The sequence below is a fragment of the Clavelina lepadiformis genome, chromosome 4 (genome assembly GCF_947623445.1).
Source record: "Clavelina lepadiformis chromosome 4, kaClaLepa1.1, whole genome shotgun sequence".
In the NCBI taxonomy this organism is placed as follows: Eukaryota; Metazoa; Chordata; class Ascidiacea; order Aplousobranchia; family Clavelinidae; genus Clavelina; species Clavelina lepadiformis.
Genome location: NC_135243.1, coordinates 8,066,292 through 8,083,595, shown reverse-complemented (window position 1 = coordinate 8,083,595; position 17,304 = coordinate 8,066,292). Strand labels below are relative to the sequence as shown.

General features: G+C 35.4%; 1 protein-coding gene across 1 annotated transcript; it reads left to right on the top strand.

Annotated features, from left to right (window-relative positions):
* Nucleotides 1-955: 955 nt before the first annotated feature.
* LOC143452153 (FACT complex subunit SPT16-like) lies at nucleotides 956-12,738 on the top strand. The gene is made up of 24 exons (XM_076953009.1): nucleotides 956-1,142; nucleotides 2,204-2,299; nucleotides 2,477-2,560; nucleotides 2,872-3,015; nucleotides 3,152-3,244; nucleotides 3,366-3,512; nucleotides 3,736-3,887; nucleotides 4,091-4,263; nucleotides 4,454-4,618; nucleotides 4,906-5,081; nucleotides 5,275-5,367; nucleotides 5,526-5,641; nucleotides 5,919-6,075; nucleotides 6,175-6,239; nucleotides 6,431-6,496; nucleotides 6,585-6,720; nucleotides 6,954-7,080; nucleotides 7,545-7,663; nucleotides 7,842-7,967; nucleotides 8,491-8,679; nucleotides 9,937-10,106; nucleotides 10,927-11,056; nucleotides 11,363-11,570; nucleotides 12,296-12,738. Exons 1-24 carry the CDS (start codon nucleotides 1,077-1,079, stop codon nucleotides 12,391-12,393), a joined length of 3,096 nt encoding a protein of 1,031 aa, XP_076809124.1. The 5' UTR covers nucleotides 956-1,076; the 3' UTR covers nucleotides 12,394-12,738.
* Nucleotides 12,739-17,304: the final 4,566 nt, after the last annotated feature.

Sequence of the window (17,304 nt, the reverse complement as noted above, 5' to 3'; positions counted from 1 at the left end):
TGTGTTAATCATTTAGTTTGTTTTCTTGATGAAATTTGAACTCTAACATGACATATGTTGTTAATGCAACACTTTATACCGGGGGTGTTCAATTGGCGGATCTCGATCCGGATCTTTTCAAGGTTTTGTGTGGATCTTCTAATGTAGTCTTGAAACAATCTTGCAGCTGTAGCACACTTCACTTTTGACTTTTACAAAGTTAAATATGTTGTAGGCTCTACAATGTAGGGTACATTTACATAAATAAAGCACCATAAAAATTAAAGCATGTCCAATATGTTTACTATTCGTATTTAGTGGATCATCACTTTGTCAGGTTTAGCTGTGGTGGATCATGGCAGAAATCATTTGAACACCCCTGCTTTATACCATGCCTCGAATAAACAGTAGGTTTACTTGCAGTGAACAGTGTGACTTGCCATTTAGCAACTATAACAGCTAAAGGCTAAAGAAAACCGGCTACATTCCCAGCCCTTGTGCTATACCAAGGGTCGGCAACCTGCGGCTCCGGAGCCGCATGCGGCTCTTTCATCCTTCTGATGCGGCTCTTATTAATTTTATTGCTACAGTAGAAACAAACAGAAGAACACTCGCGTCTTTATCTCACTGAGCACATTATAGTAATCACATTAATTAAATCTTACTGAATTAACTGCTTTTATAAATGCGACACATGACAGTTTTGTTACAGAGTGTCGTTTTCGTTTTATTGTGAAAATAGTTTTGCGGCTCCCAGTGATTTTTATTTTGTGGAATATCGGTTAAAATGGCTCTTTAAGTGCAAAAGGTTGCCGACCCCTGTGCTATACCAACGGCACAGCCACCAAACTAAAAAACGTTCTTACTTGGTAGAATTTGTTTTTTAACTAAATCAAGAAAAAACACACAGTTAACAAAATCACAAGAATATCAATTGAGTTAAATTGAAACAAACAGGGAAACGAAGAGTTTTATGATGTATTATTCATTTTAGGAACCAACAATAAATTTCTTCATTATATATTAGCAATTATATTAATTGTATAAAGTCTTATAGAGCTGTATTGAAAGTGAAGCTAGAGCTGTAGATAGAGACCATGTCTTTATCACTGGACACCGATGCCTTTTTCAAAAGGTTAAAAAAACTTTACTCCACATGGAAGGTAAATACTCTATTTATTTCGATGCATATTTTGTTGTTCATTGTTCAGCCATTTATTGGAAAGCAAAATTATGGCTTAAGCCAGAGTGCTATCAAAAAAACTCATTCTCTGTATAAAATATGTCTTTTCTACACCTGTTGTATATTTTTTGTTTGTTTTTTGCTGTAATTCTTAAGATTTTTTTCCATGACTTTCACGTTACAATTCCTGCTTGTGTGTTCAAGTGTGCAAAGTTTGCAACAAATTTTGTGCATTATTTACTTGGCTGCTGAAAATCTTTCAAAATTCATTCTCCAATTTATGCAGTTTATGAGGAGTAAGTTTTTTAAACACTCAGCATTATTTAAGCTATGAATCAGTACTTCAGTGCTACTGGATGAAAAGTTGTATACGCAGTACATGTATTTAGTAGGTGGCTATTCATTGGATGGTAGTTCGCTCAATGGTTGAACCTGTCACAAATTATTGTTTTTTGAGCTACTTTTGTGTCATTTGTCACTGATCTGCATCTCAAAAAATGACCACTCCACTCTAATATATGTAAGCATTTCAAATTTGGTGATCCTGTGCTAAGCAGCCTACAAGTAAGAAATATAAATAGCCATCTTTTTTTAATAGGTGATAAAATATGTGAAACACAGATTGTAGTAGCTGTAGAACTAGAAGGCTATTACATTGGGTGGATTCCACCTATGGATTTTTACAAAGTCATATACCTTGGAAACAAATTTACAAGAAAACTGAATAATGTCCCTAGGATTCACATCTCTTTTCTCGATTGAATCTACATTGCGCACCCTTTTTTGGCCTAGTAAAGTGTTTCTGTCAGACGAAGTTGGCAAAGGATGAAGGCTTTTTTTTTCTCAGAAAATTGAAAGAGTATAAAATGAGATAAATAGATTTAAGTGTGTACAACTATGAGAAAATTATTTTTTAGAGTTCCTCTGAAACACATTGTTCGTAAGTTTGAACTTTCAAGGAAAAAACTTGTTGCAGTTTTGCCAACCTTACCCTCTTTATGTACATTTTATGCAGTTTTTTTTATCCAATGTGTTTTTTAGACTTCCAATGATGATGCATTCAGTAAAGTTGATGCCATTATTGTTACAATGGGAACAGATGAAGATGTCGTATATTCAAAAACATCTGCTCTTCAGGTTTTATTCAGTTAGCACTTAGCTTAACGCCTTTTTTGAATACCCGTTAAAGTTAGAATTAAAACTTTATAAATTAAAAATTAAAACGTTAAACACTTCTATCAGCAACATTTTATTATTTAAAAAAAATTTTATATGTTAATATGATTATTTCAACTTTTAATTTATTATTGGCAGACCTGGCTGTTTGGGTATGAACTCACTGACACAGTTATGGTTTTCTGTAAACAAAAAGTTATCTTTTTGTCTAGCAAAAACAAGGTAAATACGCATATGGGTATAATGTATATACGGTGTTATAACAAACCACTGCGTTTTTTTATCAATTTTATTAAATTACAGCCCCCTGTTAACAAAAATTAGTTTTTCAGTATTCTTGTATTTACATGATTAGAAGAACACAAATCTTTTTGATCAAAGTGCATTGTTGGCAAACTAGGTAACAGAAGACCCTAGTTAAAAAATCACAGCCTAAATACCGTTTAAAAGCATGTCACACACTCTGTTTCCATTGCTAAGTGGGAGCTCATCAACCAATAATATGTAGTTCATTTCTACTCTTTGTTCACCAGGTTGAGTTTTTGAAACCTTCTGCCAAGAAAGAAGGTAATGAAAATGCCGATGGCCTACCCCCAGTGACTCTACTTCTAAAAGACAAACAAAATAATGATGGCAATTTTTCAAAGATTTCTGAAGCCCTGCATGACAGTGGCAGTGTAAGATTTTCGCTTGCAAATATTTCTTTCCAAAACTTCATTCTTAGCTCTTTTGTATTTCCAACAGTGTTGTTCTGAAATACCTTTTTTTATTGAAGATAAATGTTAATGTTCCTCTGCATACTCCATGTTTTAGGGAAAAGTCATTGGTCAGTTTAAAAAGGACAAGTTTTCAACTAAATTTATTGATAGCTGGAAAGAGCATTTTGAGAAGGACAATTTTGAAATCGTAAGTTTCATTTATATATGACGAGATTGTTTCTGCATTTCTACGATAACATAAATTTTGTAAGCACTAGATAGAAATTTTGTTGAAGAAACTTGGAATAATTATTCCCAATTTCTCTTAGGTTGACATTAGCCCCCCGATCGCATTAGTTATGGCTCCTAAAGACGAAGCGGAAATGGGAATGATGAAGCGTGCTGCCGCAATCACCCTTGAAATATACAGCAAAGTTTTTAAAGAAAATTTAAAGGATGTCATTGACGCAGACAGAGTAATATTATATTTTAAAAGCTCATTTGCACACAAATAGCTTAACTTTGATCAATAAATTCCATCATTGCTGTTAAATGTGACGCAACCCCACTGGCCACATGCATTTCTTGTTTGGGATACCATTGTTTCTGTTTTACTATCATGTTATTTTGAATGTGATTGACGACATTATGCTGCTCCACAATAATTTACAAAGCAAAGTTGCGTGATAACTTTTGCAGCAAGTGAAGCATATGAAGATGGCTGAAGAGATAGAGAAAGCCCTGGAGAATCGTTCCCACCTTAAAGGGGCTGATCCGAGCTTAGTGGAGACATGTTATCCTCCCATCATTCAAAGTGGAGGAAGCTACAGTCTCAAGTTCAGCGTTGTGAGGTGGGTGATAGTCATTAAAATGATATCTTCTGAAATGTTTTTTTCGCTTGTTTGGAAGTTGGAAGTGTGAAACTGAAACTCTTTTTTCCTAAATTAAAGTATTCACATATATTTTATATTAATTTTTTTTTGTAAACATCAGCTTGTTATCTAGAAACGTATGTTAATTTATATAATGTTTTATAGAAGCAATTTTCTTGCAGTGATAAAAATGTGCTGCATTTTGGGTGCATAATTTGTATGTTTGGCATTCGTTACCGTTCCTACTGTTCCAACGTCGTGCGGACAATGATGGTGAACCCGACTGAGAAGATGCAAGACACTTACACATTTCTCGTTGAACTGGAAGAATTAATATTTGAAAGACTTAAACCAGGTATAGTTCACACATGAAATACTATGTTTTATGTGTAATTTAAGTTGACTGTGGTAAATCGTTTAAGAGTTTATTAGTAGCTGAGGTTTTTAGTAATAATGTATGTACCAGCTTAAGATCCCAACTCGTCCTGTTTTAAGAATCGATATTTTGTGCTGATTTTTTTTTCGATTTCACACATCTCACTCAGGGACCAAGTTATGTGATGTTTACCATGCCGTTGTCAGCAAAGTTCAGAAGGAAAAACCTGGATTGTTGCCAAATCTTACCAAGAGCTTCGGTTTTGCATCTGGTATTGAATTTCGGGAAGGTTCACTTCTGATTAATGCGAAAAATCAACTGAAAGTCCAGAAAGGTATGAAATAACCTTTCTTATTAAACACCAGCTACTATACTTTATGTTTAACACAGATTATTAACAGTATGGTGCATTATTGTATGTCCAATTTCAAAAAATAACAGTAATAATGGTTTCACACAGAGAATGAACAAAATTATTATTTATTATTATTACCTGAAAATGATTTTATTGTGCAGACATCGGGATAATTTTAACAATAGTATAACATAATCTTATTTTTACAAAATACAACATGATATGTAACAATTTTCATTTAGTGTTAAATAAATGTCTTTCAACAGGTATGGTCTTTAACATCAACATTGGCTTGTCTGGTTTGGTGAATTCAAGTGGTGATACAAGCAAGGACAAGAACTACGCACTGTTTGTTGGAGACATGGTAGTGGTGACTGAAGGTGCGGCTTTGCTTCTTACAAAAGATAAGAAAAAAGCACGAAACATCTCCATTTTCCTCAAGGTTTGTTACCTTTTTATCATTGACTTCTTTTTCGTGAATTATGTGTGGAATTTTCTTAATTGTGGAACTTCTTAAAATAACAAGATGCCTGGAATTGATAACTAAGATTTATTGTTATTCCTTCTTAATTCTTTGCATATTAGGATTTTGAATCTTCTAGAGGACCATTCTAAATGCTCTTTTATTATTTCAGGATGACAGCGAGGAAGAAAGTGAAGAGGATGAATCTGCAAACGAAATTCTTGGAAGAGGAGCAAGAGGTGCTCTTCTCAAGGAGAAAACTCGAGTATGTAAAGTATTGCTAACTTGATAATACATGTCAATTATCTCTCCTGTTTTCGTGTCCTTGTCACTGTATGTTTCTCTCACGTCATATCTCACTTCAAAAATTATTGAAATATATTTCAATACATAAAAATAAAAACAAAGCATTGCGGCTTCTAGCAAGAAATCAGTGCTGAAGTGAAACGTCAGAATCATCAACGAGAATTAAGGATTGACCTAAATAAAGCAGCAAGAGAAAGAATGATGAACAACAGCACTGCAGTTGAATCTTCCAAGTATGTAGTAAAGTTAAAGAGGAAATGTGGGTTTGCATCAAATACTACAGAGTACAGAGTTACCTTCATACAGCATATATTAAAAGCTTTTACGCCTCTATTGTTATATTTTATGATGCTCTTTGCCAGCTGCCAGTTTTATTTTGCATTTGAAAATTTAATTTTTTATTCGAATAAGTTGTAATTACTTATTAATAATAGATTTAATATTAAATAAATCAGCAAACAAACTACAGTAAGTAGTTTTCATATAATTCATTTTTTAATGTTTTTTAAGGACAAAGAAATCAAATGTAGCATACAAAAGTCGCCAATTGCTCCCTGTTAAAGAGCCAGACATTTACGACCTTAAGATTTTCATCGATAAGAAATATGAAACTGTAGTTCTTCCCGTGTTTGGTTTGCCCACACCATTTCATATTTCAACTATAAAGGCAAGTTGAAGTAAAAATTCACTTTACAGTCACATATCAGTGTTCCATGAGTAATTTCCTAAGCTTTTTATGACATCGCACAACCTATTGTCACCACAGAACATCAGTATGAGTACAGAAGGAGATTATTCATACCTCCGTATCAATTTCTTCTGTCCTGGAAGGCAAGTCCACAGTGAATAGAAATACAGTACTTACATTTGAATCTTATTTAACCGTTAATGTAATGCGTTGTGTTTTGTTAACATCTTATGCTCATCAATTGAAACCATAATTTATCTTATTGCGTTAAATTGTACTGGTTTTGAAGTTTACTTTTTATGTAAGTTTGTTAAACACTTTTGAATTTATTCAGCTCAATTATCAAAGAGAATCAGCAGAAGTTCCCAAGCACAGAAGACACTAACTTCATTAAAGAACTGTGAGAACTGCATCTACCTACAATTCTACACTTTAGAAAAATGCAGAATTTACTTAGGTTATTTATGGCCATGTAACTTACCTTGCAGCACCTATCGGGCTCTAGCAGGCCGCATTCCAGGCAGGTCGGAATCACCGGCTGCTAACCTGCAGTTGAGTTTCCGCCTCATAAAGGAATTACAGAAGAAATTTAAAACTCGGGAGGACGAAGAGAGAGAGAAAGAGGTTGAAAATCAAACATAGCTTTTGCTTTTAACTTTTTTTTTCTTTTCAATGATCAAAACTTGTATTAGAATTGTAACAACTAAGGATGGGTCAATATTAACCCAAACTCAATTAGATTCTCCAAATAATAAGCCGTTGCGAGATAAGGTTAACAAGAATACTACCACAGGCAAACCCAAATTCATCGTTTTCTCAGTGTAACTTTTTCTTACGTTACGTTGTCATTGTTGCAGGGCATTGTCAAGCAAGACAAGCTGGTCATAAACCCCAACAAAGCAAACCCTAAATTGAAAGATCTTTACATCCGACCAAACATCGCTCATAAGAGAATGCAGGGACACTTGGAAGCACACACAAATGGTATATCTTTGCTTGAAAGAGCAGTATTCAGATGAAGCTCAACTTCTGTTACTTTGAATATCTGAGGACTCAAATAAACATGACTGATCTCAACTAAATGGCAACCTAATAATTATTTCAATAGTTCCAATTATTCCATAGTGATAACAACTATTCCAATTTAGCTTACTGAGAGTAAAATAAATTCAATTTTGCATCACCAAGCAATTCAAAACATCGATACATTTGCACTGTGTAAGGATTAAGAATTTGGCCTACACGTCTTTGAGTTCTAAATTGAAATTTGTTGTTGATATTATCAGAAGTTTTACAATTCTACATTCTTTAAAACACCAATTAATTATCCCACTAGAAATCACATTTAGATTACCACAGAAATGTAGTAATAACATTGATAATTAATTTGTTTAGGTCTGCATGTGAACTAAGCTATTATGTAACGGAAGGATCTTATTTTCATCCAGGCTTCCGTTACACATCTGTGCGTGGAGACAAGGTTGATATTCTGTACAACAACATCAGACATGCTATTTTCCTGCCATGTGACCACGAGATGATCATAGTTCTCCACTTTCATTTAAAGGTGCTCGTTCGTGTTGTTGTTCTTTTATCATCTGTTGCTTCTTTGTAAGGCTCATCTCAAAATTGAAAGCGTTTTTGCTGTTCAGCTGGTCATTATTTCAGATGAATTATTATTAAGTGGTCAGCCTCAAATCTGTGCTTTCTACGTTGACCTAAATTGTCTGTGTTAAATGTCATAGAATGCCATGATGTTTGGAAAGAAGAGACAAATTGATGTTCAGTTCTACACCGAAGTGGGAGAACTGACAACAGATCTTGGAAAGCTGCAACATATGAGAGACCGGGATGACCTTTATGCAGAGCAGGTAATTTTTGAGCAATGATTTTAAGTTTTTAGCATTAAGGTGTGGTATGCTGTTGTAAGCATTTTAGCATCATGTAAAGCAGAATCTTTCTGGAAACTCTGCGTTTTTTACCGATCTACATAGTCCGCTTGCATTGTCCCAACACTCCCAACATGTTTGAATGAAAGTGGGACATGTTGCTAATCGTAATCAATTACAGTCGAGGTCACATGAATAACACAATCACAGTGTACTGCGCTTCACATGTGCTGGGAAAATATGTTGGACATTTTTGTATTCATATTGCAATTCAACAAAATGTTGTTGGAGAACTGTTTCTTTAAAATGTAGGATTTTGCTAATGTATTCCAACGTCAGCAACACCTCATACTTAAGCATTACTTAAAAGCGTGTTGCTAGTAATTTAATCGTAAACAAAAACTGCGAAAAAATTTATGGAATAACTTGAATCAAAACTTTAATATTAACTGCTACTGTGCTTTCCTGAAATCACCAGGTTTAGCTTGATTCGATTTGATTACAGGCGGAAAGGGAATTACGCCACAAACTGAACGTGGTGTTCAAAAGCTTTGTTGACAAAGTGGAGACAATATCAAAAGGAGAAGTTGAATTCGACTCCCCTTTCCGTGAACTATCCTTCTTTGGTGTTCCTTTTCGAAGTACTTGCTTGCTCCAGCCAACTAGCTCTGCTCTTATTAATGTTGTGGAATGGGTAACTTTTGAATTTTTTATATCTTTCTATTGAGAAAAAAATGTTTGTTAAACACGAAATTGTTAAAAACCCTATTTTATAAAGAAAAAACACAACTCAGCAGTTTTTTGCAATAAAACCAGTAATTTCACGGGCAAAAATAAGACATTTTAAGGCCATCCAAAACACATTTTTTAAATATGATATATGAATGTTAATCTTAAAATAAATTAGCAAATGGTAATGAATTTTTATAGTTCATTGACCAGACAAATATGTGTTGATGATTGTTATTTGGTTACTGTAATGCAAACAATGGATCCATTAATTAGATGTTAATTTATCTTACAACTTCACAATAGGGGGTTTCAAAATACCAAGGTAATACCAATTTGTTTTCTTAATAATAAAAGTGATTAATAGGTAGCTTATAAGGTTGGTAAGCAAATCATAACAATTATTTAAATCGCGTTTTGTTCATAATTACACAAACGTTTATGAACGTCATCTTTAAAACGTTTGAGTTAAATACACTAATCACATTCTGTTTTGACCAAAATCAAGTTTACAAAAAATAATTGCTAACTTCGGAAAGTCTCCCAAGCTGAAAATGTGAAATGAACTGAAAATGAAAATGTTGAAAAACTTAGACTTATAGGGCTGCGAGGAATTTAAAATAATTTTTGTTTAATATTCTTGTAAATGTGACATCAGTAAATTGCCCCACCTCAATGTTCATGCTGAGAAATACTGAAATAAAGGCCAGTTGTACAATGTACATTGTACATACTTAAAGTTGTGTAAAACAGATACGGAGAAAGCGGAAAAGCTTGCTATCAAATTGAAAAGAAAAACTGAAAAAAAATAGTAAACAAATAAAACAAAGCAATGTGATAGCGGCACAATAGCCTATAATTTTATCAAGTTTACATGAACTGACATTTCGTTTCGTGTTGTGTTTCTTTCATGAAACGTTTGAAATCATAAAAAAACAGTTTTTAAAAAAACGTTAAAATTCTTTTTTGTTTTAAAAATGCTGCGGTCAGGTAAATATGTATTGTACACACCCAGATAACTTTCCACTACAGTTACAACCCTGGTTATGAAACATAAGGTAACTGCGTGAGGTGATATCATGCTGCATGTGAGGGATTAATTTTCTTCACTTGTTAGAGTTTTATGTTATAATGTGAAATATAGAAATAACTGGCTGTTAGTAATAGAAAGCAGTATTAAATATTTCCATTCAACACTCGCGATCAATATTGTCACTTCTAGCCTCCATTCATTGCAACGCTGGATCAAATTGAACTTGTGCATTTCGAACGTGTCCAGTTCCATTTGAAGAGTTGCGACATGGTCATTGTTTTTAAGGATTACAAACACAAGGTTGAAGTCATCAATTCTATTCCAATGCAGTCACTGGATCCGATTCGAGAATGGCTCAAGTAAGTTTGAACTTCATGGTAAGCGTATACTGTATTGTCTACTGACGTCTACCATTGGATGATCTGCATCTTTGCGGCTATATACAACGTTTTTTCTCATCTGCGGCAAATGAGTAAATTTTCCATTGCACGCAGCTACCATGTCATTGGCGATAGAATATTTTTGTATCAATAGTACAGGCAGGTTTCTGGTTTGAAACCTGTTGTAGCTGGTTAGACCAACTTTGAAAAGCGTAAATGCTGGTGTACCGTAAACTGGTTCCCAATATTTAAGCGATAGTTGCAGCGTAAGGCTGCAGTTTGCTTCCTGTAGGTTTAGATTTACGATGGATGACATAAAAAAGATTATAGCAATAACAAGTAATGTTATAAAAACTTATTTGTTGTATGAAGCCGTCTATATATTGAACGGTAAGTACTAATTTCAATACCACACTGAGCTGTGTGTGAAAGTTACTGCGAAGTAGGTCTAGTCGGGTACAGCATGCAGCTGAGTGTTTAACATTGGACACACAATTAGGTGTGAGTAACAAATCTACCTCGAACACACGTTGCGCCATAGCGAATGTATGTGTGCACTGCGCTTTTATTTTGTTACCGCGGCACTCGTCGACTGGGTATTTCCCAACCAGAGTCCCACATTAGTAGGTGGTAATAGTAGTTCTCAAGACCATAAGATGTCATAAAAGATCTATTTAAAATCCTTTACTCTAAGAGTACTGTTAAGAATGGTTTACATTTAAGCTGACATGTTCAACTGTTTGTAAATAATTTCATTCCGAACTATTCATTTTTCTTCATATTCCAATGAAATCCACAGCTCATGTGATATTCATTACACGGAGGGTGTGCAATCATTAAACTGGACCAAAATCTTAAAAACAATCACAGATGACCCCGAAGCTTTCTTCGAGCAGGGAGGCTGGAGCTTCTTGGAACCGGAAAGTGATGTAAGTTTCTACTGATACTGACTTTCTCAAAAAACATAGAATCACTTTTATTGCCAGTAAATGCATACAATCAGTATTTTTCCTTCATCAGCCGTTCCAGAGTTTCATGTCTAAAGTAGCATTGTGTATCACAGTATTCACTTACAATACATCAGTATCATGGTTGTTACTCTAACACGCTCATAATACAATACTCTCTGTAAAAATTTTCCTCGCTTGATGTAGAAGTTAGTTGTTCAAAGGCGAGCATATTCGCAACATTGATTGTGTTTATAATCCACATAAGTTTCCTCTCGACTTTTTCAGAATGAAGGCGACGATTCTGACGAAGAAGAAAGTGACTTTTGTCCCGAGGAAGAAGCCTCTGGTTCGGCGGCGAGTGATGAGTCAGACAGCGATGAAGATTACTCAAGCGATGATGAAGATGAAAGTGAGTATGAGGATGAGGGATCGCTCGGTAGCGATGAGGAGAGTGGAAAAGATTGGGACGAATTGGAGGAGGAAGCAAGGAAAGGTGAGAGGAAGCTTATACTAGGCTGATTAGATTACCTTGTTTGTTCAATATAATGTCGATAGGTCTAAAACGTAACAAAATCTCAACACTTAATAATCCAAGCCTCAACATCCAATAATATGGATTCATGATTAGGTGGTTTTGGCAACTTCTTCAGTTCATTTTAACTTTATTCCCAAAACTAACCCAAGCAACCAAAATTATCTTCAAATATAGGAAGTAATGGACAATTTTTAGTAGCCAACTTATAATGATTGTAATCTGCTTTGACGAAGCTCACCCACATGGGTTTGAGAAACATTGGTTCATTAAGGAATTCATTCACCAGCTGAGCACCTTGTGCTGTTTTATGTAATGACTAATGAGTTTATTCCAATATACGTACCACCGTGTATGTCAACTTTTAGGCGATCCGTTCGACATTTTATTATACGCCCACCCAAATCAAAAGCATTTAATGTAATAATAATATACCATCGACTGATATAATTTGTGGCACCAGAATTTGACAACACTCACGATTAGTTGATAACAAATTTGATCATTTACCTTAACTTTTAATCGAATTTGAAAGCAATATTTAATTTTCTAACAGACCTCAACCACGGGATTTGCACCTACCAGTGTTGATACCGTAATACTGCTTTTGCACTTAAGTTTTATTATTGGTAGCAAAACATTTTATCTTCAATTTTTTTTAAACGAATATTATTTTTATTGTGCAGCGGATGCCCAACACAATAATGAAGAAGATGAAGACGCAGGAAGGAAGAGAAAACGGGAAGAAAACTCACATCGAAAGCCTGCCAAGCGAAAAAGATAAAACTCGAAAGTTTCTGCAAAAAGTCATTCACTGCCAATTGTAAGCCTTTGAGAGATAGTTCGCCTGGAGAACCACTCGTCTCGAATTTCTACTTGATATGGTACCGTTCAATATTTGACTCTTTTAAATCATTCTTGCGCAAAAACTTCGACCATAAGGCAATTCATTCTATATGGTTGTCAACGGTATGCTGATAAAAAATTGGAGTTTATACAGATGTTTATCCTTTGTCAGAAATCCACTTATGGTTCATTCGTCAGGTGAAAAAAGAAAGTGTGTTAACGTTTCCAGGCGACTGTAATCTACTTTTCTAGTTGAAGTTTTGAAATAAAATTCATGTTTGTATGTCAAGGTGTGGCGAGTTCAATAAGGAAATATATTTTGTTCATAGTTCAGACAGGTTCACCGTGGGCCACGTATGCGATAAGTTTAGCCAATAATTCATCGCCAAGATTAATTTCCACAGACTGTAAAGATAGCGGAAAGCATTAATTACGACGCAACTGTGATCATTTCCACTTTTCAAAAAACAATTGAAAGAGAAATATCATTTACTCGCTAATAAAAGAAGTGTAATGAATAGTTTGTACACAGCAGCCTCTTGCAATTACAATGTAGCCTACTGAGCCTCAAAAAAGTTGCCCGTTACATTGATAGATTAAGGAAAATCAATCTTGTTGGACAATGTTAGGGAACGTGGAGATTCGACTAACTTCATCAGCCTACGTTTCTGCAGTTACAAACACACTATTTGCCTAGTGAAGTGTTTTGCGAACCTCATGGCTGGCAATCAACCACCAATCTCATGGATCAGAATCTCAAAATCAAAAAGCATGCGCGTCATCCAACCTTTAAACCGAACATTGCGAAGAAATACGAAAGCGTTGGCATTAAACAAGGGATGTCCAACCTGCGGCCCGCGGGCCACAGTGCGGCCCGCCTGAGATTTTTGTGCGGCCCGCTAGTCATTTTCACTCCAAAAGTATGTAACTATGTACTTTATGCACCCATTTTTCTTGAAATTTAATTGGTTCTGCGGCCCATTGAATTATTTCAAGTGACAATGCGGCCGACTATAATAAAAGGTTGGACATCCCTGCATTAAACAAAACACTAAAATTTAACAAGCGGGCCGCAACAATTTAACTGTGGCCCACCTGTGTAGATTGTAATTGACCTTCAAGTAAAACGTTCACTGATCTTTCAAATTATTAAAATTCGCTGAGTGAGTTGATACTGGAACCGACAAGACGTTTACCGTTAAACACGATCGACTCAACAGCTGTTCAACTATAGGCTATACTTTAAAAGTGTAAATACCCATAGTTTAAAGTGTGAGTAAATAATATAGCTATAACATGACAAAACTTGTCACATTGACTTCCCCGCTAACGCTGTGGTTGAACTGTTTCTACGCCAACATACAGCACCTGCTACAACTCAAATGCAGTTATCTGCACACACATTTTTTGGATCGATTTTGTCAATTTGGAGTTTGGCCCATTAAACATGTTGATAGGCCTATCAACTTGTTTATCGGCGCCTTGTTGTTAGAAAAAAATCCATGTTTGTATGCTATACGGTGAAGTGAATTTTGAAGTTAATTTTGTATGGTGAAAAGACAGGTTACCAGGGCCACGTAAGCGTTGACTTTGGGGAAAGTTAAGCAGAGCATTTTCGCTAACTGGAAAGATAAAAGAAGCCATTAATCATAAGGCGACGGGCGCAGTTTCAGTTATCCTGGAACTCCCAAACGGAAACGTCACTTGCTCGAATATGACAGAAAGCGTATAAGCTTACAGCATACTGTACTGAAGCTTACAGCAAACCATCCTGAATTCATCATACTTCGATGAGCTACATTCAAACGCACATGTTGAATTGGTCGGCATCAAATAATCCATCGCATTGGACAATTTTAAGTTGGCATGCACTGCAGGGAAATTTTTAAGTGCTTGGTAGCATTAAAATTATTGTTTGTAATAGACTATAATGCCCTGTGTAAGAAGATTAAATAAGACATTACTAGGGCAACCAAAAGTCAATATGGTCAATTTTTTTTTACCTGCTCAGAATGCTATGAAACAAGCACAAAACAAATTTCAGCTTTCTACGACGTGTGGTATAGAAGTTATTAGGTCAGATAAAGTCAAAATGTTACGTTAGGTCAAAATACGGTCAAATTGTTTCGTTAGGTCTTTTTTTTAGGTCAAAATCTATTAAACTTGTAATTTTGTAACCATTTTGTAATATTATTCTTCCGTTTTTCTCTTTTCTTGTACCGCAAACAATTCCAGTCCCGCAAATTTTACTTAGAACCAAAGACACAAAGAGAGGGAAGGCTTTTCAGCGCGTTTGGTGACGTCACGATGTGACAGCATTGCATTTGAAACTGCAAGTTGTCAATCTTAATACGCAGAAACGAAAAAAAAGTCAACACTAGAAAAGCATTTTGTCATTTTTAAATGCAGCTTTAGATTAGAAAGTTGCTGTAGACAGTGTAGAGACTATCAGTATAGCGTTTTTCAAAATAAGGTAAAAATTTAAACGTTTTAGGTCAAAATAAGGTCAAAATGTAAACTTTTTAGGTCAAAATAAGGTCAAAATGTAAACTTTTTAGGTCAAAATGAGGTCAAAATTTGCAAATTTTAAGGTCAAAATTTAAAATTTTTAGGTCAAAAAACTGGTTGCCCTAGACATTACATTACAAAACAAGTTATCTTCAAACAATTCCTTCTGTCTGTAACTTGCATGTGCTGTTACATGATTGCACGTGCTGTTGTATGGGGACCAGAAAATCGTTTTAATTTGTTTAGGTACAATATTAACATTGTGTACTTATATTAGACGTCCTGTAGGCTATTTGGCACTACGTATGTGACTGAAAAAAATCAAGGTGTTTTTGCGGCAAATAGTTCTTTCATGATTAGTTTTTCGTGGGAGATCGTTGGTGTGCAATTGATAAGGCTAACTTACGTTAAGTTATTGAGAGCGGTGTTATAGGTCTATAATGAGATGTTTCTGTGCATAGCGAAAAGCCTATTTGATTTCATTTTTCGTCAGCCATATCAATACTAACACCATTTCTGCTAACTACCACTGCATTGTCAGCTCGATGAAGGAAAGGTCACCGAGCCTGGCTTATTTAGGCCTATTTGTGAGGCGGGTTCGGTTCCCAGTTGCGGTACACTAGTCATACCATTGAGCAAGATAGGAACGTTGTTTGCTTCTGTTCAGTGGTTCTGGTGAGTATAGTTAAACATTCGGGCAATTTAACAAAAAAATTGTTTAAAACCAAATAAACACAAACCAAAGCTCGGTAACCGGAGCTCGAACCATTAGGAATCATTGATAAGTTCAAACCGTGAGAAGATTTCAGGATAAAGATCGTGTTACCATATTGTACCATCATACAAAAGACACACCAGGCTTATCTTATAAGATAACCTACAACCCTGTAGAGTGTAAAGTATAACACCGGTGCCTACCTGCTTCTCAAGTGCTTATTAAAGTAAAAAAAATGTAAAATATTGCTAGTAATATATGAGTTTATATATGATCCAATTTTTTAAGTTAGTATGGTTTCATCTACCGTAGCCCCCACAGAAAACGTGGTAGCTTTCGTAAGGTTTGGAAGACAGCACTACCCAGTTGCAGTTCGACTCCTCTAACGACACCTACCTGGAGTGGTGAGCAGGAACCTCGTTTCAAGAGAGACGGGGTGCATGTACCCTAACTTTTGAACAATTATTATCACAATTGGAACTGTATTCTGCAACTTCCAATGCATAGCACACCAAATTTGTCCACTCCAAAGTTTTTTAGCAAACTAGGTCCATGGTGGAGAGGGAACAGCAACTCATATAAAAAACAACCCCGTCTAGTTTATTGCACAGCAGCATGCAGTCAACAAACAAACACAATTTAATTCACGACAGTGTGCACTGTGCAAACGTTTCCTACAGTCTACACCTATAGCGTATAGACTACCGTGGAATTAACCTACATAATTATACATTCATGCTTGTAAAGTACAAGCTCACAGTTGGAAAAAACTTTTGGGTTTTGAATCCCACAAAATGATTTTGGGGAAAAAATGGATGTGTTCGATCCCAGAAAATATAAGTTAAAACTATTGAAAATTCACGGCGAAGTGTTATACGCTGTACATCTACAAAACGGGGTCAATAAAGCAGCAACAAAGTTGTACAATTTGACATTGTTTGTTGCAATAGTTTACTCGTCTAAAATGGCCTACTTTTCATCCAGTGATGCCGTTTATCGGAATTCAAAAGTTGGCTGTGGTGGTTGTGGTGTTTTAGGGTCATTTATTGGTTGGATTGAACAAACAATTACAGTTTCTACCAAATACGGTTTATAATTTTCCATAAACTGTGCCGAGTAAAAAGTATAGGCTACACTACTGCAAGCATTGCTAACCGTTACAAAAAAGGAAAAGGCATCCTCGTAAACAATCGATGAAGCAGAAAAAACGGAGATAATGGCGGTTAAAGATGGTATAGGCATAGGTGGGCAGTACCGAATTACTGTAAAGCGATATTTTTTAGAGCCGATACCAGTACCGTATTTGAGAAAACCGATTCTCTGTACTGAATTCTTTTTTTCAAGAAATTTCTGTTAGTCACGGTACTCGGTACTTATTAATTATTGTTTATTATGCGTGATTGGTTCAAAATTTTAACAAACATGTGTTCAAGAACACATCTTAATTAATCCGTAATACTATTTGTAGCATCCGTTGATCTTTCTTAATCAAGAAATGTGACGAAATAAGAGATTCGAGTTGAAGAGTTGTTATTGTCAGCAGGATAGCCAAGTGGTTCGAGCCCTGGCCTCGTTATGAATGCGGCTCAGGTTTCGTGTTCGATGCCAGGTGGCGCCATATCGTTG

What these genes read in the sequence shown, in the direction of transcription:
- LOC143452153 (XM_076953009.1), top strand. Translation starts at nt 1,077, where the DNA reads ATGTCTTTATCACTGGACACCGATGCCTTTTTCAAAAGGTTAAAAAAA. An exon ending in ACTGCAGTTGAATCTTCCAA is followed by an intron (nt 5,642 to 5,918) that starts GTATGTAGTAAA and finishes ATGTTTTTTAAG; the next exon opens with GACAAAGAAATCAAATGTAG. An exon ending in CCGATTCGAGAATGGCTCAA is followed by an intron (nt 10,107 to 10,926) that starts GTAAGTTTGAAC and finishes TGAAATCCACAG; the next exon opens with CTCATGTGATATTCATTACA.